At 39.7% G+C, this 24532-nt stretch overlaps 1 protein-coding gene across 11 annotated transcripts in view; it reads right to left on the bottom strand.

Moving 5' to 3' along the window:
* TCF4 (transcription factor 4) overlaps positions 1-24532 on the bottom strand; it is a 416494-nt gene that overhangs the window by 302058 nt on the left and 89904 nt on the right. For all 11 annotated transcript variants that reach the window (XR_016277899.1, XM_089497346.1, XM_089497339.1 and 8 more), the window contains one exon: positions 3861-3922. Coding sequence is in view for 10 of the 11 variants with exons in the window: in XM_089497346.1 (XP_089353472.1) it covers positions 3861-3922 (62 nt within the window). In the remaining variant the exon portion in view is untranslated. The remainder of the gene's footprint in view (positions 1-3860; positions 3923-24532) is intronic.

Genomic DNA, 24532 nt, shown 5'->3' with positions numbered 1-24532 from the left:
TGGAGCCTGAAGTGTGCAGAGTGGAGAGTATATACTGTGTATATACTCAACTATAAGTCAACCTCATGTATAAGTCAAGGGCAGGTTTGGGGGCCGAAATTATGGATTTTGATATGACCCATGGTTAAGTCGAGGGTAAAACCTAGGGGTGTGTAACAAAGGATCTAAAGGATGAAGCAAAAGAAAATAATGCCAAAGAATTTACAAAATTCCAGCAGCCATTACTGTTTGTGCTCATACTGAAGGCTACATGCTATTTAACATTTACATGAAACCGCTGGGAGAGATCATCCGGAGACACGGGGCGCGGTGTTATCAGTACACTGATGACACCCAAATATGTTTCTCTGTGTCTCCGACTGATGCAGTGACTAGGGATGGCATCTCTCCTCTAGATGCCTGTCTGGAGTCAGTAATGAGCTAGATGAGGGAAAACAGACTCAGCTTGAATCCAGAGAAAACGGAAGTACTTGTAATAGGCTCACCTGGCCCGGGGATGGAAATTTGTCCACCTGTCCTGAATGGTGTCACGCTCCCCCTGAAGGACTCAGTTCGCAGTCTGGGGGTGCTTCTGGACTCGTCGCTCCAGCTGACTTCTCAGGTGGATGCGACGGTCAGAAGCACCTGTTACCAGCTTCGGCTGATACACCAGCTGCGACCCTACCTAGGCCGGGAGGACCTTGAAACAGTGGTACATGCTCTTGTAACCTCTCGGTTGGATTTCTGTAATGCGCTCTACATGGGGCAACCCTTGTACCAAACCCGGAAGCTTCAGCTAGTGCAGAAAATGGCAGCTAGATTTGTCACTGGATGTCCGTCCCAGGGCCGACCATATAACACCGATTCTGCATGATCTCCATTGGCTGACTGTTCGCTTCCGGGCACAATACAAGGTGTTGGTTATAACCTATAAAGCCCTAAATGGCTTGGGCCCAGGGTACTTGGAGGACCGCCTCTCCCCATATAGTCCGCCCCGCACACTCAGGTCGTCTGGGAAGAGTATGTTGAGGATCCCGATAATGAGATATGTATCAACCTCACAAGGGGCCTTTTTCTATTTCAGCCCCTGGGATCTGGGACACCCTTCCTGAGGAACTCCGCCCCACCACCTCCCTGGATCTCTTTAAAAAGACTTAATTTTAATTTTTAATCTGTTTTATTTATATACCGCTATTCCAAAGATCATAGCGGTGAACAGCAAGTAAGTTAATTAGCAAGTAAGCTAATTTGCCCCCAACAGTCTGGGTACTCATTTTAGCGACCTCGGAAGGATGCAAGCCTGAGTCGAGCTTGGGTCCTTTTTCTGGTCTTGAACTCGCAACCTTGTGGTTTCGAGTGAATGGCTGCAGTACAGGCATTTAACCACTACGCCACCAGGCCCATATTACCAGGCACTTAAGACCTTCCTGTTTCGGCAAGCCTTCCCCGATGCTCCTTGATGATATATGACTCCCCACTATATGTACAGCATTATCAAGCACATTTAGCTGGCCGGGATTTGATGTATGGTTTTAATCTGTATTTTGAAATGTTTTTATTGAAGTTTTATTTATGTATTGCAATTTTTATCTTGTATTTTGTATTTGATATTGCAATTTTTACCTATACACCGCTATGATCAACACGGAATAGCGGTTTATAAATAAAACTTATTATTATTATTATTATTATTATTATTATTATCATTATTATTATTACCTTTGTACCAGGTTCGGAAGCTTCAGCTAGTACAAAATGCTGCAGCCAGATTGGTCGCTGGAACTTCCAGGTCAGACCATATAACACTGGCTGCCTATTAGCTTCCGGGCTCAATACAAAGTGTTGGTTATTACCTATAAAGCCCTATATGGCTTGGGCCCGAGTTACTTGAAGGAATGCCTCTCCCCATATAGTCCGCCCCGCACTCTCAGAACATCAGGAAAAAATGTATTAGTACACCCTAAGGTGAGACTAATAGCAACCCAACAGAGAGCATTTTCATCAGCTGCACCAACGTACTGGAATAAACTTCCAGAAGAGCTTCGTACGATCCCCACATTGGAGGCCTTCAAAAAGGCTTTAAAGACCTACCTCTTCCGATTAGTATTTCCTTCGGACTCCTCATAGAGACTGTCTCCCTTGATACAAATGATTAACCACAATTGATAGATTCCTTGCCTGTTTTATTGTTTGCATGTTTTATCGATGTTCGATTTTATTGGTTTTTATTGATATATACATTGAGATGCTGCTTTTATGATGTAAAAGTTTTAAATGATTCTGTGAACCGCTTTGATTGCTTCGGAAGAGCGGTATATAAATAAAGCATATTATTATTATTATTATTATTATTATTAATGCATCCCAATGATGCAAAGTGTAAAGGGTGTACACCTGAAGATAATAATTCCATAAGGTTATCACAAGATGCCAATTGTTTTCACCAATTTGGATGGCTTTAATTTTTTTGACAATTTAATGGAGGATAATGCAATCAATGGCGAGCCAGCATGGTGTAATGGTTTGAGCACTGGACTATGACTCTGGAGATCAGGTTTGAATCCTCACTCAGCCATTGGAAACTCACAGGGTGACCTTGGAGAAGTTGCATTCTTTCAGCCTCAGAGGAAGACAAAGACAAATCCCTCCTCTGAACAAATCATACCAAGAAAAGCCCATGATCAGCTGCCTTCCAGTTGCCATAAGTGAGAAACAACTTGAAGGCACACAACAGCAAATTCTGTTTGTGATGACTCAACATGATATCTACACTACCTTCACTATCAGAGGCAGTATTGCCTTCAGTACCAGTTGCTGAAGATCAGAAGCTGGAGATGTAGTTATACTCATGCTCTATGTTTAGGCTTCACTCACATATAAGTTGATCATGGAGGAAACAGAATGCTGGACTAGATGGATGTTTATTTCAACAGTATATTCTTGATATGTTTTGATATCTTTATGCAGACATAAATGCATAGGTCCACCTTTCAAGTAGGTCAGACAAGGCAGCTTACGTTTTTTAAAAAGCAATAGTATTAAAGTGAAACTAATACAAATTGGTTGGATCTTCCAACTAGAGCCACAACATCCCAGGAGCAGATTAAAAGCTGCTTTGCTCTGACCTCTCTTGCTATAGCAGAAGCAGCAGGAAATGCCTCTAAAATTGTACCACACATGTAGGTTATTAAGTTATGGCTTATAGCAAAAACTGTTAAATGGTTGAGTTACATATGTATGACACTAAAAAGAACCAGAATAGGAAATTACTATTCTCACTTGAATCCTTTTAGTTTCAATGTATAGGAAGAAATTTATGTGGTGTAGACATATACTCTTCATAGTTATTTTTGACGTGTTAATTTCTTTGTCTTCTGCAAGGACATGATTTATATATTTCTTTTTATGTTTAATAATATTTAAAGGACATAGTTAAGGAGAACAACAGTAGCAAAGCTAAACTAGAGTGCAGAGCTCACATATCTCCTAGTATGCAAGATGCCCAAAAGTCATATTCTCTATTTTGCGCCTTTAAAAACATCTGGAATGCCATCTACAAGAAGTGAAAAGTCAACAGAAGCCAAAAGCACAGCTTACAGGCCAGAGATAATTTAGGGCAATGGATCAAAGGCTGATAGCAACAAGCAAAGCAAAACATTTAATGAAGTTTCTGACTACCTGTTAGCAGGAAGAAAGCAGGTGTCAAATTCAACCACAGAATCAGATAAGCATCTAAAAATGCAATTCTGGGAATAGGTTGCTCTGCAACCAAATTTGCATGTACATTTTCCTATGCAATCAGGTGTAAAACTCACATTTAGATTTTAAATTTGCATACACAGGAAGTCTGGTGAGGGGAAAAAGAGATTAGATATACTTACCCTGGATGGACTAGGATGTCCTCCATTCCCCCAGGACCCTGAGCTAGTTCTGTCTTCTACATCTAGGGACAAAAAAGTTCTTTAGGCTTTATTGCAATAATTCTTTCCTTTTGTAAAGGCACTTTTAAATTAATGTTTCAAATTAATCTCCTGTTGCCTTTAATTAAGAACCAGGCACAGGGCTACTACAATGATAGTGGCTTCTGACCCAACCACTTAAATTAACTCATTTAAATTCACAGCAGAAATGAACTGGACCCTCAGGAACCGGAGGTTTGCACATAAAAATTATTCCAGTCACTCAGTCTTTCAGGAGACTTTAAGAAGTGACTAGAAGTCACTGGCTGAAGTTGAATTCAAATTGTAGCACAGAAACACATACACTCAAGGATAAAACGGAACACTATAGAACAAATGAAGTAAGGAAACTGATGACCAAGTATCCCCTACTCTCCCTCCCTCCCTCCCTCTATATATTTATAGTGAATACTCATTCATAACCTGTTTTTACAAATGGATTTGCAGAGTATCCATGACACAAAAATTAATAATAACACTCAGGTGGTTGCTAAAATGTCTCAGCATACAAAGTATTAGATAAGGACTTCAAAAGACCTTAAGTTTAATTGTAGCCACAGACTAACAGGACAGTTATTGCTGCTGTTGTTTGGGATAGTGTTTCTTATGCTATCTGATGTTGGGGGTCTGCTGGTCATTTTCCCCCTGGTGTGCCAAGGACTACTCCCATATTTGTTCCCACTGGCTACAATTGTTTCTTTCCTTCATGGAAACTTACCATGGATTGGCAGCCACTTTTGAGTAGCACTGCTCTAGGGCTTGCAAATTCCTGAAATGAACATCCACAATACATGGGGTTGGAGGTGAAGTATAACAGGACAAGGGGTAAAGCACAAATGTCTTGTGATGGACTCAGGTGTTGAATAAACCAGAAAAGGCAATGATTGCCAAATACTGGAAAAATGAAACAAAACTGAAAATGCCCAGAAGTTCACTTTTGGTCTGATTTTTATTTATTTATTTTAATGTTAATCCATGCAAGATGACCCTGGAACCTTTTTTGGGGGGAAAAGGTGGTTGTAAGAATCTGGAAGTGCTGAAGCCTGTAAAAATAGTCTTGCAGAGTTAGATGCAGTCCCACTGTCCTCTCCTGTTGTAGACTAGTGTTTACAAAGTACTGGAATGGTCTTCACTCTTAAACTGGCTTGACAAATGCCACTGAAATTGTTTTATCCAAATTGATGGTATCTGATTTCACATCCTCAGAAGATGAACCCATAGATTCAGAGTGGGAGACAGGATTACCCTGAGCCAGTACCTGACATTTCTACTATTCTAGAAATATGAGTACAACTCCTTCAGAGTTAATTTGTATAATAGTGATGGACAGGGCCAAATCAAAGGTAAGTGTGGATGTGAATTATTCTTTTCTCTCAGAGGCAAGACATGCTGTGCAACTGGTATTCACTGTCCTTCTTTGTCATACCAACATTCATCCACACATCCCATCCCTTCTTTCATCTGTGTATGTGGTTACATAAATGTCTTAATGATTACTATCACTTATTTACTTCTTCTAATTAGCCTACTACAATCACTACAATCACTGCTCTCTACTCTTGTTCTCCAGATATGCTATACACAGTATCTGATGTAACACATAAGCATTTTTAAATCTTTCAGACTCCCAACCAGTCACCATTTACCTCTGATGTTCCATGTTCGCAACCCTTCCAACAAGCATCTTACTCTATCTGACACATACAATACATAACAATGCTTTATCCTATGACATACAATAGACACTTATTTAAAAAAAAACAATTACTCAAGTGCAGAAATGGGAGATATAAGGAGAAAAAGTTAGGAAAGAGGGAAAGATGCAGTTGTACCCTTGAGCCCTAATCAGACAAAAGCCTGTTACAGACAGCCCAAATAAAGCTGTTTCGAGTCACAGTGGAGGTATGGTGTTTCAATGATGCATGCATCCGAAGAGTCCAGAAGCCACACCAAAGCCACGCTCCAGTCTTTAGGGCTGGAGCATGGCTTTGGTGCGACTTCTGGACTCTTAGGACGCATGCATCATTGAAACACCATACCTCCACTGTGACTCGAAGCAGCTTTATTTTGGCTGTCTGTAACAGGCCAAAGATATTGGCAGGAAGGTACAGAGGAGTGTTATGATGCCACATGCTGAATTATATTTGGCTGAAGGATGCATGCAGATTCAGGTTTTCCTATTCTCACTTCAGATACTGATACCCTATATTGTTGAATGAAATGCTACAGGGGCTGAGATTACAAAACCTTTTAGGAAATCTCCAGTAAATGTCTGTGTGTAGTTTATTAACTCTTGAAATCAATCTAGTACAGTCGTTCCTCCTTATCCATGAATGCTTTATCCACAGATTCAACCGTCCACAGCTTAATATATATATTTAAAAAAATATATAAATTCCTAATAGCAAACATTGATTTTTCATTTTATATAAGGAACATCATTTTACTATGCCATTATATTTAATGGGACTTGAGCATCCATGGATTTTAGTATCCACAGGGAGTCCTGGGACCAAACTTCAGCAGATAACAAGGACCGACAGTATCTATAGAGTACTATGGGTAGTGGCTCAAAATAACTGCTGCTTAATTGCAGTTTTCTCTACCCACCTCTAAAAAATGATACAAGATTTTAACAATATGGGTTTTGAAGAGCTTTGATTTCTGCATGCAAAAAATGAATAATTTTGTCGATAAACTGTAGCACAAACAAAGGACCGGACTTTGTATCATGTCTCTTATTCTGGTCTCATTTAAGAAAATCCAGAGGGGCCTGTGATAAGCCTGCACATGTATGTTAATGTATCTACACTAAGTTGAAGGACCCATCAAGGGCGCTTTATAGATGGGTCCTTTTGGCTGCCGTCGTTACGCACAAGGGGCGGTGCTTCCTGACACGCCTTGCCCCTCGCACATAACGAGGGCGTAAAAATGGTGGCGCCCTATACACATGGGCACCACCATTTTGATGTGATGGACGCCTAGCGTCTGCATGTCGCAGCGCCTTGATGATGCCGCAAGTGCGCCATTGGCACCTTGCGGCATCATAACGGCGCCAGAAAAAGAAGCCGCTTTATGCGACTTCTTTTTGCTGCGCAGGGAAGCCGCACGGTTTGTCCGCTGCAGCTCCCTTGCACAGCAAACAAGGGCGGTGGCAGACCGCCCTTTTGGGCAGTTTGTAAAGTACCTAAGATAGGTTCTTGCTTTATAACATATCCAGGGTAGCCATGTTGGAAAAGTACATTATCATCCAAAATCCACAAGACAGTGGGTTTATTAAGCCAACCCAAATACACACTGTACATGTTGCAAGCTTTTGAAGCTCCATGGCTTTTTCATCAGGTGTTAAAAATGATGTGGGAGGATGATGATTGTTTCAGACTGCATAATACCAGCACCCACATGGCTAGATGGAGGAAGAGCCCACCTGCATTAATACTTTCCCATAACATCTGAACTAAGGTCAAGAACTAAAACATCTTAACCAAATGCAGAGATATAACTAACATTGGCATCTTTCCCCCCCCTCCTGTATCATTTTTAACACCTTTGCCTGATGAAGAAGCCAGTGGATCTTCAAAAGCTCACAACATGTATAATGAGCATTTTGGTTGGCTTAATAAATGTATCACTGTATTGTGGATTTTGTATGATACTATTTCTTGCTTTAGATTATTTAATAGTTATCATCTATGTTTTAAAACAGATATCTCTGTCTGAGTAAATTTTAGACATTATAAACAAAGCACGCTACCTAACATATTGAATTGGTTTGGGAAAAACACTTTTGGGACTCTAACCCTTATACATTTAGGGAGAATGTTAAAAGGATAAAAGCAGGGCAGGTGTCAGTGACTGGAGCCTTCTGTGAGGCATATAAGGAAGGTTCCATCGCAAGACCTTTTTGATAAATGATTATGGGAATTCTTAATGTTTCTTCTTGAAAACAATGAAAGTGGGTTCAGAAACTTTGGCGGGTTACAGACTGCCATTAGGGACATCCTGAGGATGTCCCAGTTTGAAAAAGGGGCGTCTCTTCCAGACGGCCCTAACCCTATCACGGACAGAGTCCGTGACAAATGGCGGCGGCCGTTCCACACGGCCGCCACCATATTGATGTAGCGGACGCTGTGCGTGCGCACATCACGCATCTCTTCCGGGGCCCAGGAAAGAGCGCGATTTCCGTGCTCCTTCCTCGGAGCGTCCGGGAGTCGCGCGGTTTGGCCGCTGCGGCTCCTGGATGCTGCAAACGGAGGCAGAGCCAGACCGTGAGATTTTGGGATGCAGTAAGTCCCCAACTAGGAGCCAGCATGGTGTATGGTTTGAGTGCTGGACTATGACTCTGGAATCATGGTTTGACTCTCTGCTCATTCATGGAAAACTACTGGGTGACCTTAGGGAAGGCACATTTTCTCAACCTTATAGGAAGGCAAAGGCAAACCCCCTCTAAAAATCAAGGGAATGAAGGAAGAGAGAAAGAAGTTGTTTCCATGTGAGTAATTCAAATTGCAGATTTCAATCATGTCTAATTCTCTTAGGCCACTTGGGAGTGGTAGGCAGAGTGGATGCTTCCAGCAGCACCCAAATGCAATTTAGGTGTTCCTCATGGAAAGTCAAAGAGAATGCATCATATGCCTCAGGGTAGGTCACTGCCATTCTGAAGTTGTGTCAAGGCCCAAGAGTAGAAACAGAAGTCCCTGAATTCTATGGTTTCACGCAGAAGCCATTATGTGCTTTGTGGCATACTGAAGCTTGTTGGAATAAGCTTGGTTGACTATGCATTAAAAATGTGTTAGAACTCTCCTGTGACTATTCTAGTTAGGCAGCAATCTAGCAAAGCAATTAAAAACAGGCTTAAATTTAAGTATAACCATGAAGTTCTAGTGATTTTTTCCCCAGTGATATTAAGACCAAATAATAATGTACTGTACCAAGAAAAGGACCCTAAAGTAAGCAAAGAGAAATGCTTGTAAAAAGGATTATAGTGAGGTGAACAGAGCAACCCATTTAAAATAACTTTATGAAGCTAAACTAATCAAGATAAATGACATCCATGATCGGAGTTATCAAACAGCAACTATGTAGAGATGTAAAAAAAAAATGCAATATTAGGACACTTTACAGACTGAAAGTCACTTTAACTATTTTCAATTTGTTTTGGCATACAATTATCATGTTGTTGTTACCAATGGAGCTACAAAGTCTTGAATGTAAGAAACATTAGAACTGTAAGGAACATCTTTGTTTCTGACAGTGTGTTAGGAGCAGGCAATATCCAATCAAAACAGAAGTGTCCCTCAAAATTAGTAAAACAAAACAAGGGGGGGGGGGGAACAAAAATATTTTCTCTCCTCTAGTTCTCCAGAGTGTCAAGCAGACATCAAGTACTTGTTCCTTTAAAAATAACTAAAGCTTGTAAGACTCCTATGCTTAAAGGAGTCCTCCATACATCCCCTCCTCTTTTATAGAGACATAAGTGTTTTCTAGGTGGTCTGCTTCTAAGCTCTGGAATTCCCTTATCCAGGTATCTAGCATACCCATCTCCTTGCAATTTTTTAATCAGTAGGCAACTTTTTTGTCCCCCGTTTTGTTAGGCTTTCAGGAACTACCTTTAAAGACGGTGCGTTTACTAGCATGCTATACTCTTTTCATCCTTTTTTAAAACAACAACATGTGTTTACATTTGCACTCAAGGTTATTGATAGTTTAATTATATTGTAATGATAATCCATAGTGACTCTGGAGACCAGGGTTCGAATGCCTACTCTACCATGAAACCCACTGGGTAAACTTGGGCAAGTCATACTCTCTCAGCCTCAAGAGAAGGCCATAGCAAACCTTCTCTGAACAAACCTTGCCAAGAAAACCCCACGATAGGGTTGTATTGGGGTTGCCACAAGTCAGAAATGACTTGAAGGCATACAACGACAGCAATAATAATATGGAAATGGGAGAGGGAAGGGCAGCTATGAAAGAATTAGACAAGATCCTAAAGTGTAAAAATATGCAACTGAACACTAAAGTTAGAATTGCCCAATCCCTTGTATTCCCCATCACCATGTATGGATGTGAGAGCTGGACAGTGAAGAAATCAACTCTTAAGATGTGGTGCTGGAGAAGAGTGCTGAGAATACTATGGACAGCCAAAAAGACCAACAAATGGGTCCTTGAATAGATCAAGCTTAGACTCTTCCTGGAAACCAAGATGATGAAACTGAGGCTGCTGTACTTTGGCCACATCATGCGCAGGAATGACTCACTAGAAAAGGCAATAATGATAGAGAAGGTAGAAGGCAGCAGAAGAAGAGGAAGATCACACATCAGAGATATACTCAATTAGGGAAGTCACAATCAGTAATTTACAGGCCCTGAGCAGAGCAATTGAGGACCGGGGGTCTTGGAGATGCCTCATCCACAGGGTGGCCATGAGTCGTGGTCAACCCAAGGGCAATTAACAAGAGCAATTATAATATTTCTTATGTATTTATTTATATCTCTTCATCTTAAAACCTTGCTTTCTGGTTTTGAAGGAAAAGTGGAACATAAATTGGGTGAGTGAATGATTACTGGCTTACTGATTTATGCATCTATTTTCTGTAACATATGCCACAACAGAATTTACTTCATCCAGATTATCTACCTTTCATCTATCCTATAATGCACAAGATTTTTATCTAACACTGGATTTTCAGCATGGCATTGATCATACATACCTTTGGAGTTGACTGTCATAAATACATCAACACTACCTAGCATTCTGTTTCACCAACTTACAATTAATTGTCTCTTGTTTGGGCTGAAGGTAATACTCTGCATAAAATACTGCACATTTCTTTCTCTTTCTCTTTAAATTATTTTTATTGAGTTGTTAAACAAAAACCATATCAACTTTTTTAACAACCCTCAGTCACACACATAACATATAAAAATCAAAACGACACTAATCTATAAATATAACCCTAAACTAAACTAAACTACTCCCCAACCTCTCTAGTCCTCCAACTCACCCCTTCTATATAAAACTATGACAATCAACACAAATCAAATTGACACAACTAACACAAACTGCAAATGTCTTTCCACTTTCCAAGCCTAAAAATATTAATGCTCAGAATATATATTTTCTGAGTAATACTAATTTATTTTTATTTTACTCCTGACCTGAAAAATAAACAAAATTGCTTCAACCATCAAATTCTTTCTTCTTTATATAAATCAAAAACAATTTCCAGTCTTTTTTAAAAAAAAATTGTCCAATGATTTTTCTTTCTTAAATGTTACCAATTTGTCAATCTCAGCTAACTCAAAAACTTTAATGGTCCACTCTTCTTATGTTTGTTTTCCAACACTGGGTATACAACAGTCTTGCCACTATTATCATATAATGTATCATCTTATACTTTATATAGTTTATATCATATACATATTCTTATATGGTTCCACACACCTACTGGTTTCAGCATTAGCTTTTATTCAGTGGGCTTCAGATAATATACAGTAAGGCAGGGAAAGATACTACCTAGAAAATATAATATATTCCTTTTGAATTCCATGATTCAATCTCACAATGGGAAACAATTATGGACAAAGGGTTATTGGCTATAATTGCTTATCACACTATGGTTGTTTCAGGAAATGTTTAGAAAGAATGAACTAAGAAGATGCTATGAGAATATGGGCGAGAATAGCTGGGCAGGAAAGAACTGCCCAAGCCTGCTCTGACCGCAAGTGGATCAGGACAACATGCTGACAACATGGCCAGCTCCCAAAGTGGGCTGTGGCCACAGAACCTAAGCCGTGCTGCCAGCAGCTGGGAAATCCCTTGGGGTGGCTTCTGGCCATGTTTGAAGTGCGCATCATTTGAACGCCACACCTCCAAAGTGGCTGTGAGCTGCTTCTTTTGGCCCATCTGTTCTGGGTCCATGATACTCTTTTCCCATCAATTTATATCCAGTTTATCATCCATGTATCATCAGCCTTGTCCTAACTGACCCTAAGCTCTTCTTCTGTGAAGCAGTGCTTATTAGTAAAAGTACACAAGCTTCTTCTCTCCCAGACACTGCTTGAGGTTTAAGGTTGCTATATAATTGCCTGGTTGGCCGACACAAGAAGCCAGGAAACTGCATGACCCCTGGTTTGACATGTACCAGCCACCTGCAGTGAGAGTGGCTAAACAAACCACATATTTTTTTCTGTGGCGTGTTTATAATGTCATCCAAATGCAAGCATTTATGTGTTGTAGGAAATGGATATAAAGCAAACCTTGGACTCTTACATGGATTTGTTGGGAAAGAAACAGATGAGAAAAGAAAAGAGCCAGTGTTTTGACTATAAATCTGTTCTTCTCTCATTTTGTCCCTGCAAATGTTCTGGATTTCAGCTCCCAGAAGCCCTGAGCATTGGTCAAGATGGGAGTTGAAGTCCAAATCATTTGGATGATAAAAAAATCCACAACATCCTAAATGAAACATAATTCTCACCCAGATTTGTTTAGCTACTTTCACAGTTAGCAAGAGCAACTGGGACAGTGTGTGCTGGTACATGCATATCACAAATAAGCTACATTTCAAATAGGCCCGAACAGACAGGCCAAAATTAGGCTGCTTTGGGTCCCTTTGGAGGTATGCTGTTTAAATTATATTATGATGAGATGCCAGAAGCTATGCCAAAGCTGTGCTCCAGTCCTTAGGACTGGAGCATGGCTTTGGTGCAGCTTCTGGCCTCTTAGGATGCATGCATCACTTAAACAGCATATCTCCAAAGTGACCCGAAGCAGCTTTATTTTGGCCTGTCTGTTCAGGCCCCGTATCACCCAAATCAGCCCTATATATAATAGCCAAGCCATATATATGCACCCATATACACACACATGCAAGAGTCATCTAGAAACACTATGCAATCATTCATACTGACTGTTACTGAATTCTTCCATATTACTAAAATTGCATATGCCCTGTTCGGATTACTGAAACAACATTCCAGGTGAGAGCATGCCATTAATTTATTATAAAAGGATACTAGAGTATTATCTGCCATCACATTCATTATGGATTATTAATTCTATTACTTCAAACAACAGATTTAATCTGTACAAAAAGGCATGTATAAAAGATTAACAAAGGAAAGCACTTAAATTATATGCAGAATTTGAATTGGGTCTGCAAGTGCAATTAGAGAGCTTAGACATCTGTATCACATATCTCCAGCCTAGCTGTATGGGTAAAGAAATGGTTTGCCTCCAGCTCAATCCTTCTTCCCCCCCCCCCTTTGTATATTAATGTATTTCTTAATGTTATATTTCTATGAATCACAATTCCTACTATTTCAATGAAACACTGAAGTGTTAATAACACAAAACATTCCAAGTAAATACTTAACTATGGCAAGTTACAGACCGCCCGTTTGGGGCGGCCTGTAACTGGCCCTTTCCCCGCTGTATTGGGGCCTCAGCTGCCACAACGTGTAGAGGCTGCGCCAGCGATGCAAATCCTGGAAGGAGTTCCGAAATGGAGCTCCTTCCGGGGCCGCGAAAAGGGGCCCCACTACATCACTTCCGTGCCGCCCCATTTGGAGGCGGTGCGGTCGTGACGTAGTCATGGCGGCGCCCATGTGTATAGGGTGCCACCATTTTCTACGCGCTCCACGCGCATTAGGGTTAGGGGCATCAGGAAGTGACACCCCTTCCTAACTCTAATACGTGCTCCGCACATACTTTGTGCGCGTCTGTAACGTGCCCAAGTTCTTTAAAAAAATGTGTATTGTTTACATGACAAATCAAATCAACCATTTCTTTCAGTAATAAGGGTGAGCTTTTTAAAATCATGGGTGTTATGCAACTGATTATCAACTTGTTTGGATTCTCATTCAAGGCATATCCAAATCACAGATGAAATTCTGAATGGCTTTTCAACAGACATTACAGCAGGGTTTAGCTTCATGGTCTCTATTCCAATCTGAAATCTCTACCCATGTGCTGAGTGGAAATCAATTAACAGTTTAAGGAAAATGCATATGTATTTGAGTGTAAGATCTAAGGTGGCCAAAGGTAGCAGTTATGCACATTTAAATGTCACGCAGAAGTGGGAATCTTTAAGTAACAGGTGGGGCTCTCCAGATACTGGTAAACTGCAACTCCTAGCATTCTTTGCCATTAGTTGTGCTGACAAGGGCTGCTAGGACTTGCATTCCAACAATACCTGAAAACCTGCACAATTCCCACCTCTACTTTACATTTATATTTTGTGTGTGTGTGTGTGTCCTGCTTCTTCCCACCCAAAACACAACCTTTAAAAATGTTAAAATATTTGAAGAGATTACAGAAATTAACAGTGGGGCCTTTTCAACTATTGCTGATAATCGTCCCAAACGCACTGCAGAAATAATCCAGTTTGAGACTGCTTTAACTGCCCTGGCTCAGTGCTAGGGAACCTTTGCAATTGTAGTTTGTTATGACACCAGAGCTCTCTGATAGAGAAGGCTAAATGTCTCACAAAACAACAGTTCCCAGAATTCCATAGCACTTAGCAAAAGTATACTGACAACATTCACTAAGCAGTAACATCAAAAGTACCTATGAAACTAAGAACACACCCTATCAATAAAGATTAATGTGATTAATTTTACTTGTACAATCAACGGCACCTTCTTCCAGGTTTCCATTTTTCCTTTCCTGTAACTGAATTACTCAAATATACACTTCCACTTTAGTCTCCCAAGACACAGATTTGCTAATTGTATACAAATCTATTAGCAAACAGACTTCAGATTGCTGTCAAACAGTGTGATCCACAAGACACTTACACAAACATGCTTGAATTTAATGCACAATGGTCATTCAAAGTCAATGGGACTCAACAGCTGATATGTGGAAGAGTGTTTGAACTGTTGCTAATGAAAAGCATGGGATCTGAGATTATGTGAAACAATGAAAAAATGCAGCTGGTGAAATTTCAGTTGTAATAATCCATGCATGCATTCAAGTCATAACTCAGTATTACTATCATCAAGGAGAAAGAATGCATGTATGAACAATATTGAAGTATAAAATTATATATGATAGTTGGTTGGCTATATTAAAGATTGGAAATTCATGCAGTACCATGGACTGTATTTGGAACATATGACAGCTAATTTAAAATGCATATTATTCACCTAATGTATGTGCCATTTATATGTTGAATGATATTCTGACTTTCTTGCTGTTACTCCACTCAAAAAATACTTCAGATGCCTGAAGAACATCAGTTATCTGTCTTAAATTTAGCTTAGATATTTTATTGCCTTCATTGCTAAAGTGATACAGCTGCATTACTCTAACATAGGGTGAGAAAATAAACCAGAAACTGGATAAAACCATTCTAGCCCAGTCTAAACCTTTAAATTGTTCTGGCTTAGTGATACGGAAAGTATGAAAAAATCACCCACCAACTCCACAGCTTCCAGACTATGAGCCAAACACAACTTGTGCTTTAGATGCACACCGACCAGACAGCTGTAGAGGCCTTTGAAGGAATGTGCAAAAATGTGATTTATCTACACTAATTAGACTTTAATTACACTTTGAGCCACTGTGCTGGGGGCTGGGTCCAGTTTTTAACATGCACTCTTCTGATAGGCCATAAGGATGCACTGTAATGTGGTATCTCTACCAGACTCAGTGGAATATGATTGTTTAGTGTTTTTGTTTTGATTTGAGTTTTTTTGCATTGATTGGTTGTGTGAAGGGGCTGGGGTGGGTTTTTTGAATTTATCCGAATTTCAATGGTTCACATTAGTTCAGACAGTCTAGGATCACTTTTTTAACCCAATGTTCTGTAGATGAGGTGCTGGCATGTTTAAGGATCTCGCCTAGGTTTTGAGAGCTGCGTAAGAGGGGCTGGGAAAAGTAAACATTAGAAACCTCATCAAAGTAGGGCAGGAGCAGTGAGGCTTTAACTCTGCAACCTGTGCCTGTAATTTCAAAATATGTTTTTGACAAAGTAAAATACAGGACTGTGAGGGGGGTTATCAATATGGGGACAACATGGCAGCAGTTCCACGTAATGTGTGAAACTTTCCTGAATAATATAACGTTGGGCTTATTGTTCTGATTCAAGATTTCTGGTGGGCAGAAACTGGTGAGCAATCTTTAATTTGCAACCAACTACTTTCTGCTCATCCTTGAATTATAACTGAGCCAAATGTGTGGTGGTTTGAGTGCTGGACTATGATTCTGGAGACCAGGGTTCAAATGCTGGCTTGGGCATGTAAACCCACTGGGTAACCTTGGGAAAGTCACACTCTCTCAGAGGATGGCAATGGCAAACCTCTGAAGAAACTTGCAAAAAAAAAAAAAAACCATGGTAGGTTTGTCTTAAGGTCACCACAAGTCGGAAATGACTTGAAGGGACACAACAACAACAACAACAACAACAACAGGCTGCATGCTCAACCCTTTCAGCAACAAGGAATTACAAATTGCTTCACATGGCATTGCTGCCATTCCATGGTGGAACTGTGAGTGAAGGAGTTATTATCTGAATAATGCAGCAAATTGTTTTTTAAAGTATTTGCCTTCAGGAAGGAGATACTATTTGGGTTCTACTGCAGGCAACAAAGAGTGAGGACTGACAGGCTCCTTTCCTACAAACCTGACTAAAGCTGAATATATAATTGAAACTATTAGTTTGGAATGCTAAAAACTATGGCAAGATCTGAAGTCTTCATACAAAAGACATGCCACATATGAAACACTCACTGTGTGGAAAATGTGTTCAGCAGACAAATAATGTCATCATGAGAATTGGGCCGTTTTGACTATACCACCGCAGCAACCCCATTTTGTCAACCTTACACTTGTGCCAGCACAAAGAAAAGGACCTATGTAGGTTGTAAATTGCTGACCTTAGTCCTGTATTTGGGGATCTATGCACTTTGGGGGATCCTGTGTGATAACTTTGAAGCAAGCTGTTTCTATTTTAAAACCTGTAAAATTAAATGTCATTTGGGAAAAAGGTATTTTTAAAATATAGATGCATATACAGAGAGACACACATACACACTTTTATTATGTTTTCAGTTGGCCACTGAAAATTTTCTTGCCTCAGAAAACTGTTCTGAATAGTTGGAAATTGAATAAACAAGCACATTTCTACCAAAGAATTAAGAACATGTCCATGTACCATCATTCCAATGTCTCCATTCTATCTTCCAGGAAACCCAGAAGATGGTGTAGCCTCAAAAATTTTCATGACATCACTGCCATTTCTTTATCACCAAGGTATTTTAATTTCATGTCCTTCCAGTATAGTAAGGTTTTACTCATGTCATTGCAGTATAGTAAGGTTTTTACCCAGTGATCTGAAAAATGACAAGCAATCACTCCTGTATGCTATCTTCATAGGTTGTGCCTAAGCTTTCAGCCAATTTTCCTTGTATTTAGACTTAAATGTGCAAACCACACTATATTAGCCTGCAAAGCATCAATGAGGAGGCTTAATTAAGTAACACTGACAGATAAATCCATTTCTTTTGCAGTAATCAAATCAAAGCAGGTTGACATAACACAGAAACTTAATACAGTTATTCTCTTGTAATTGGAAAAAGGCCCTTTTCTTCTCATTAAAGCAATCTTCTGGGTATTGGCATAATAAGACATCTCAGGGCTTTAATATTACCCTATAAAAGTCTCAAGATACAGACCCCCTTAAGCAAATATGCACGATTATCTAATTCCTTCATCACAGAGGAGCATGTTAGTCCTATTGTTTTAAAATTGTTAATTCTTTATCTCATCTATAGTCCAAAAATAATACACCAGTATGGAAAAATATGATGACATAAATACTGTGCTTAAACGATTTCTAAAGCTGAATGATCAGCTATTACTGAAGGGGTCCTTTTTTAATTGATAAGATGCTTCTGCACACAAATTAGAAGACCATTAGGCAAATCTAACTTTACTGAAGATCTTCTTGTTTATAACCCTTTTACAAAGGTTCAGCACAGAAGCTTTCCATTTGTTTCATGCTTGTTTGTTTGTTTGGTTTTGGTGTGGTACACCATGTATAAAGCCAAGGTTCTTGATTGATGTTACATGGGAAATAAGAGAAGGGGTAGAAAATAAAGGGAAGGGAAAAAAGGGAGTTGGGTTAAAAGTTTCATTTAAAATTAATCTGCAGGCATACGTATTTAACCATACAGATAATGATAGTTTACAACACCAAGACAATATTATATTGTTAAAGAGTCAAATAAACTTCCCACCATTCTATCAGCAGAACATGGGGGTGAAGCAGACAGGCCAAATGAAGTGGCCTCTGGATGCTTTGGAGGTCTGCTGATTAAATGACGCATACCTCCAAAGCAGCCAGAAGCTGCGCTGAAGCTGCCTTCTGGTCCCTAGGACCAGAGCAGAAAGAAGTCAATATAATATGACTCCTAGAGGTGCTGGTCAGCCCCTGCATCAGCAGCCCACCTTGGGAGTGGGTTGTGCAAACAGTGAGGTTCCAACCTGCTTCTGGCTGGAGCCGCTCTTTTGTGCCCGTGTGTTCTGGGCCATGGAAGAAGCAATCCCTACTCTGCCAAAGTCTGCTCCAGAGAGATGGGAGCCTGTTTAAACAGAATTTGGGAGGGCTGTTGAGCAGAAGAGAGGAAAGGTTGTAAGTATCCCATCACTAACATTACACAGGACTTTGCCTACAAAGTGCAGTGTACGCTATTTTAGAGTATTGGGGCGGGGGGGGGGGGGTTATATCACTAATGTTTTCAGAAATTAAGTGTCTATGGGGGGAATATTTAATGCAAGCATGGTATGTCCATGTGTACACATGCATATTATTCTTTGGAGTCAAAATCTCAATCCACATGCATAAATAGCACATCCAGCAAAAGAATTCTAGAGCACCATGGGATCAGCATATTCAACTGGCAGTGGTTACAAGGCAGGGTGTAACATATGTAATGTTTGAAACATGAATCAGTCAAGCAGGAAAGAACTGATTTGAGTTTATTGTCCAGTACTACTGAAATACAGTTCTATTACTAAACAAAATTTAGTAGCTTTAGCAGAGTAAAGGTTGAAAAATTGCACGTGACATCTAACCTAAACCTTCTCTATTATTATGAAAGGTACATATTGTGCAACCACATATATTCAGGATGCAAATGGAGTGACAGAAACCAGGGAATTAACATTAGAATTACCTAAAATTCCCAAAGATCTATTTTCACTGTAACATGTATTACCTCGAAGGGGGATACAGACTGGCACTTTGTGCCAGCCTGTGGGTGGAGTCACAGCATAGTGTCTGCACACTCAATGCTGTGACCCTGTCCCCATCGTGCCATGATGCTGTGTGCCCTTTTAGACAGCGCATGGCATCATGGCATGACTCTGGCACAGCGCAGAAGGGGCATCATCGTGCCACCCCGTCGCAGCTATGATGCCCCTGCTAAGGAGCAGAAAAGAAGCTGCTTTTTGCTGTTTCATTTTGCTCCCTGAGGTGGCCATGGCATGCGGTTGCCACACCCCTAATCCGGGGCAAAAAGGGGCTGCATCCTACCGCCTGTCTACACAGTCCCTAAGTTCTCTTTATCACTTGTATCATAATCATAAGATGTTAATAAGGCTTGGATGCATTTTATGCAAATAATATTCAGTTGTGCTGGCAGTATATGTATGAAATAAAAATCTCCTTTAAAGTATGATATTTTTGAAAAGCCTTAATCCTACCAAAATATTCATTGCATATGAATAGAACTTTTTTCCCCATAAGATGTATTCATTCAGCCGTACAGTGTCCATTTTCAGACTTCCTGATATATATATATATGTATAGTATTACATAGTTTATATCATACACATGAACACACACACACACACACCCATTAATGTTGTTGTGGACCATGAATTGCACCAGGCTGAGCATGGAAGAACCTACTAGTTTGGGAATGTGTGCTTTTATTATCCTCTCTTGTTAATATGAGTGAGTGAACATCTATGCATATCGAGGTCAACAAAGTTCAAGAAAGTAAAGTTTGTCTAAATATGCATTTTGGACAAATTTGGGCTCCATGTTTTTTAAACATGCAAACACTGAAGACCTTCTCAGTACAATGCATGACTTTATAAATTTCTATCATGATCTCAATTACTCAATGTTTTTCAACTTTAAAAGCCTGAAACATCATAGCCTCTCCCTTTAGTCATTTGTTTCATCCTCCACATCATCAATATACTTCTTAAGAATTTCAGTTCAAATTCCTCAGTCTTTAATCCCAAACATACTTATTTTAATACACAAGCCATGATAAAATGAAAAGTTCTCATTAAGCCAAATGCCTCTTCCCTTGATATGAACAGCAAGAGATGATCTGGAGAAAATGAACACAACTATGCCACAACATGGTGAAGGTGTTCTTCCATAAGGTTGCTTGATCAGTGCTTACTTGATTGTCTTTATATCCTGCTTTTCCTCAAAGGGATTCATGGCAGCAGAAATGGCTCATGGGGTTTTTTTTTTGGTGGGGGGGGGATTGGCCAGGGGATTATTGTGTGCCCTTAGTACTAAAATATTCAAAAATGCCTCTAGAAATGGATTTTGAAAATTTTGGGAAAGGTCAGCTCAGTCAATAAAGTGGAACATGCTATTATCATGTGTTTAAACAAGCATTCAAAATGTCCTGTATTTCCCATGTGAAAGGTAGTTGACTGTGTTCACCCAGTATTATCTCTTATTTACCTCAGCTGCTCATTCCTGTCATAAGCCAAGATTCAGGCACCTGGGAAAGTCCATATGTATAAAGTCCAGATGTATAAAAGGAAAACTGCCAAAAGCCTCTGTTATTGTTCACACTGGGAGAAGAGAGATTAAAAAGCTCATTGCCTGTGGTACCTTGGATCACAAGGGAATGATTCAGTATGCAGAGCCAATGGTGCTGGCCCTTCAGCTGTTGCTTTATCAAAAACATGACCTTGTTTAAAAACAAATAGTTATCTTAAAACCAGGTATAGGTTTTTCCTGAAAATGAACTTCCCAGTCATGTTCCAAAACTCTTGATTAGGGATAAGGCATTTCTTGTTGTTCGCCGCCTTAAGTCCCTATATTGGGAGAATGGCGGGATATAAGAATATTATTATTATTATTATTATTATTATTATTATTATTATTATTCTTTCTGGTTAAATTGTACAATCAACAGTTTATCCAAAACATCAGTTTCCTGGTATGAAATTAAATACTTCAAAATCTCATCATTTAAAAATTGTTCATATCTACTGGACCATGCTCTTGGGTATGATCATTCCTTCCACACCAAAGGGAAATATGCTTTCCCTCTCCATGTTCATTGGGTTTCCCAGGTGACTAATCATCTGTGAGTGAGTAAGCTTTCTTTCCATTTGAAAGGCTCCAGAAGAGTACATGTCCCATGTGCAGTTTCTTGCTCCTTGAGGAGCCCAGACTTCCATTTGGAATGCCACCAATATACCTTCTCTATAGAGGACTGATGCTGTTGCCATTATTACCACAATGTGAACAGCACTGGGGAAGATGCCAACACTAAAGGGGAATAAAGTGGACTGGAAATACAGTTGACCTGCTGTGAAATGTAGGTAGGAAAAATTTGGATTAGTAGAGATGTATGAGGATATGGCTGTGCACTGCATGTTGTGCAGGATTTCAAACAGTTGGAAGCTTGCAAGCCTAAATGCTATCAGCATACAGCTAGCTGTTGACAAGAGGCTTACTGATTCTGAGTTTTAAAATAGTAAAATGATTTCAGACACAAGCTGCCTGTTCCTTGTTTTGCAGAGTGGAATCTTTAAGTATTAAAAGGTTCGGAGAAGAACAGTTAATTGAAGACCAAAAAAAAGAGAAGTTCTTAAGACAAGCTTTTCATTTTGATAATAGAGTGAATTGTTTTATTCTGTTAAACAATGTCTGTAGTGCTGCATGATTCCTAACCCTCTCTTAGGAATAACTAGCTCAGTATTCAAAGTGAAAGAACCTGAAAAAGAAAAACAAATCTGATACAGCTTTGGACATAGGATGGGTAAATTCTGAATAGTCTCCAGATTGGTTCATATATTAATGTATGTCTGGTTCAGCTCAGTCCTAAATCTGAGGGTTATCTTAAGGCTGCAGCCCTCATTAGTCTCATTACTTGGCAACTGTCAGTCAAGATGGCCTCTTCTGAAAAGTATGGCATATATGGATGCCATAACCCAGTGCTAAAATTGGGTCATCCCAAGTTGATGCGACGGTCAGAAGCACTTGTTATCAACTTCGGTTGATACGCCAACTGCGACCCTACCTGGGCCAAAGGGACCTTGAAACGGTGGTAGATGCTCTGGTAACCTCTCGTTTGGATTTCTGTAATGCACTCTACATGGGACAACCCTTGTTCCAAACTCGGAAGCTTCAATTAGTACAAAACATGGCCGCCAGATTGGTCACCAGTCATTCCAGGTTTGACCACATAACACCAATCTTAAAAGATCATCACTGGCTGCCTATTCGCTTCCGAGCACAATACGAGGTGTTGGTAATTACCTATAAAGCCCTACATGGCTTGGGCCCGAGTTACTTGAAGGACCGCATCTCCCCATATAATCCGCCCCGCACTCTCAGAACAACTGGGAAGAACTTGCTCGAAGTCCCTTCTTCGAGATATGTTACTACTTCTCAGAGGGCCTTTTCAGTAACGGCCCCCAAGCATTGGAATAGTCTTCCCGAGGAGCTCCATCTCATTACCTCCCTTGAACTGTTTAAAAAGAGACTTAAAACCTTTCTCTTTAACCAAGCATTCCCCCATGTACACTGAAGTTATGTTCGATCCCCTTCTCCCTCTCACTTACATACACCTATGAAGAGGATTTTAATTGTATATTGTAATTAATGTAATATGGTTTTAATTTTATCTTGTTTTAATAATTTTACTATGTACATCGTTTTGATCACTGCGGAAAAGCCGTATAGAAATAATAATAATAATAATAATAATAATAATAATAATAACAACAACTGGAGAATGACCACGTGCAGTTACTGGATAATGACCACGTGCAGGACAAAATGTAGGTATTAAGAGCCTGACTACCAATGAACTGAAATATGAGGGATACCTGAATGGTATCACATAGTCTGATACCTGTGTTCTGCCAGAGCACTAAAGACTTCTATAATATCCCCCTTTGCCCCTTTTCTACTGCATTCTGTATTCCATGAATGGAATAATCTGTACCTGTACATTGCTACCAGATTAGGACTAAGAATAAGTACTGCCACCTCTGCTGATGCAAAGTCCCAGCACTCATACTGTCAGCAAAACTGATATGGTTTACGAAGAGTAAGGCTACAAGAACAAAAAGTAAACACAATAATAATCAGACATGCATGTTTTCAAACAGAAAATGAAAGAGGGTGGGGAAAATCCTTACAAAGTCCTTCTATGAGACCTCAAAGTTGTCCCATACATTATAAATAATCAATTAGGAAAGCTACACAGACAATACTTAGGGAAGACAAAAAGATTTTCTTCGAAGCCATACCAGTTCCAACAAAGTTAAGCAAAGCCATCTGATTCAATCACAGCACTCTGAGCAGGTGGTCCTGATCATTATTTTAGTGGAACATGCCAAATTCATGCCAGCATAGCAATAATGCCATGTTATTTGGCTTAGCAGGCCATGAAATATTAGGATGAACCATGCTCAAGTAATTAAAGCCAGATAATGGATTTCTAGAGTTGATATTTTTCATTTTCTCAAATCAGTTACCAGCACAACAGGAATCAGCATCCGTTAAACACAACAAAGAGCTAAATAGAACACATAATTGGAGAAATAAAAATATGTGCAAAAAATGGGTGCTATTCTTAAAAACTGAAAGTGGAAGGGACCTATTAAAGTTACCTCATTCTTCACTGCTCTTTAGTATAGGAATGTGAATTTTCTGCCATTTTTCCCTTCCATGATATGTTTCAGTGTTGGCCTTCATTTAACTTTAAGGTAATAGCAATAATCTCAGTGGAGTTTGATGTATAAAGAAGGAAAATCTCAAATTACTAAAATAAACAGAATAATCATATGGAATAGCATTTAATAATTTGCTACACAGTTATGCCACATTAGTAATCTCATCAAAAGTTGTCAGTACAATCTAAGTACCATTACAATCCAGAGAAAGAGTGGAGATTCCCCATCAGATAGGAACATAAGATAGTTAACAATGGCGGGTTACACACTGCCATTAAAGTACGGAGTCAGTCCATACTAGGGTTAGGAAGGTGCGGTGCTTCCGCACCCCCCTAACCCTAGTACGGACTGAGTCCGTACAAAATGGCGGCTCCCCTTCCACAAGGGGGCTGCCATGACGATACACCGGCCCCGATACACCGGGGAAAGAGGCGGGTACAGACCGCCCCAATAAGAACAAAAAATCTTGACAAAGCATAGGCCTGTGATTCAAACATTATCATTTTTTTCCTCCTGAATGGAGCCAAATGGAAGAGGTGGGATATAAATACATATTTTTATCATTATTATTATTTAACACATTTGCCCAAAGAAGAAGCCAGCGGAGTTTCAAAAGCTTGCTTGGTGTGTTTTTGTG

This window comes from Sceloporus occidentalis, unplaced genomic scaffold, assembly GCF_023333645.1.
Source record: "Sceloporus occidentalis isolate IW3139 unplaced genomic scaffold, rSceOcc1.0.p SCAF_1, whole genome shotgun sequence".
NCBI classification, from domain to species: Eukaryota; Metazoa; Chordata; class Lepidosauria; order Squamata; family Phrynosomatidae; genus Sceloporus; species Sceloporus occidentalis.
Note: the sequence above shows the minus strand (reverse complement) of the source record. Positions and strands in the feature narration are given on the sequence as shown.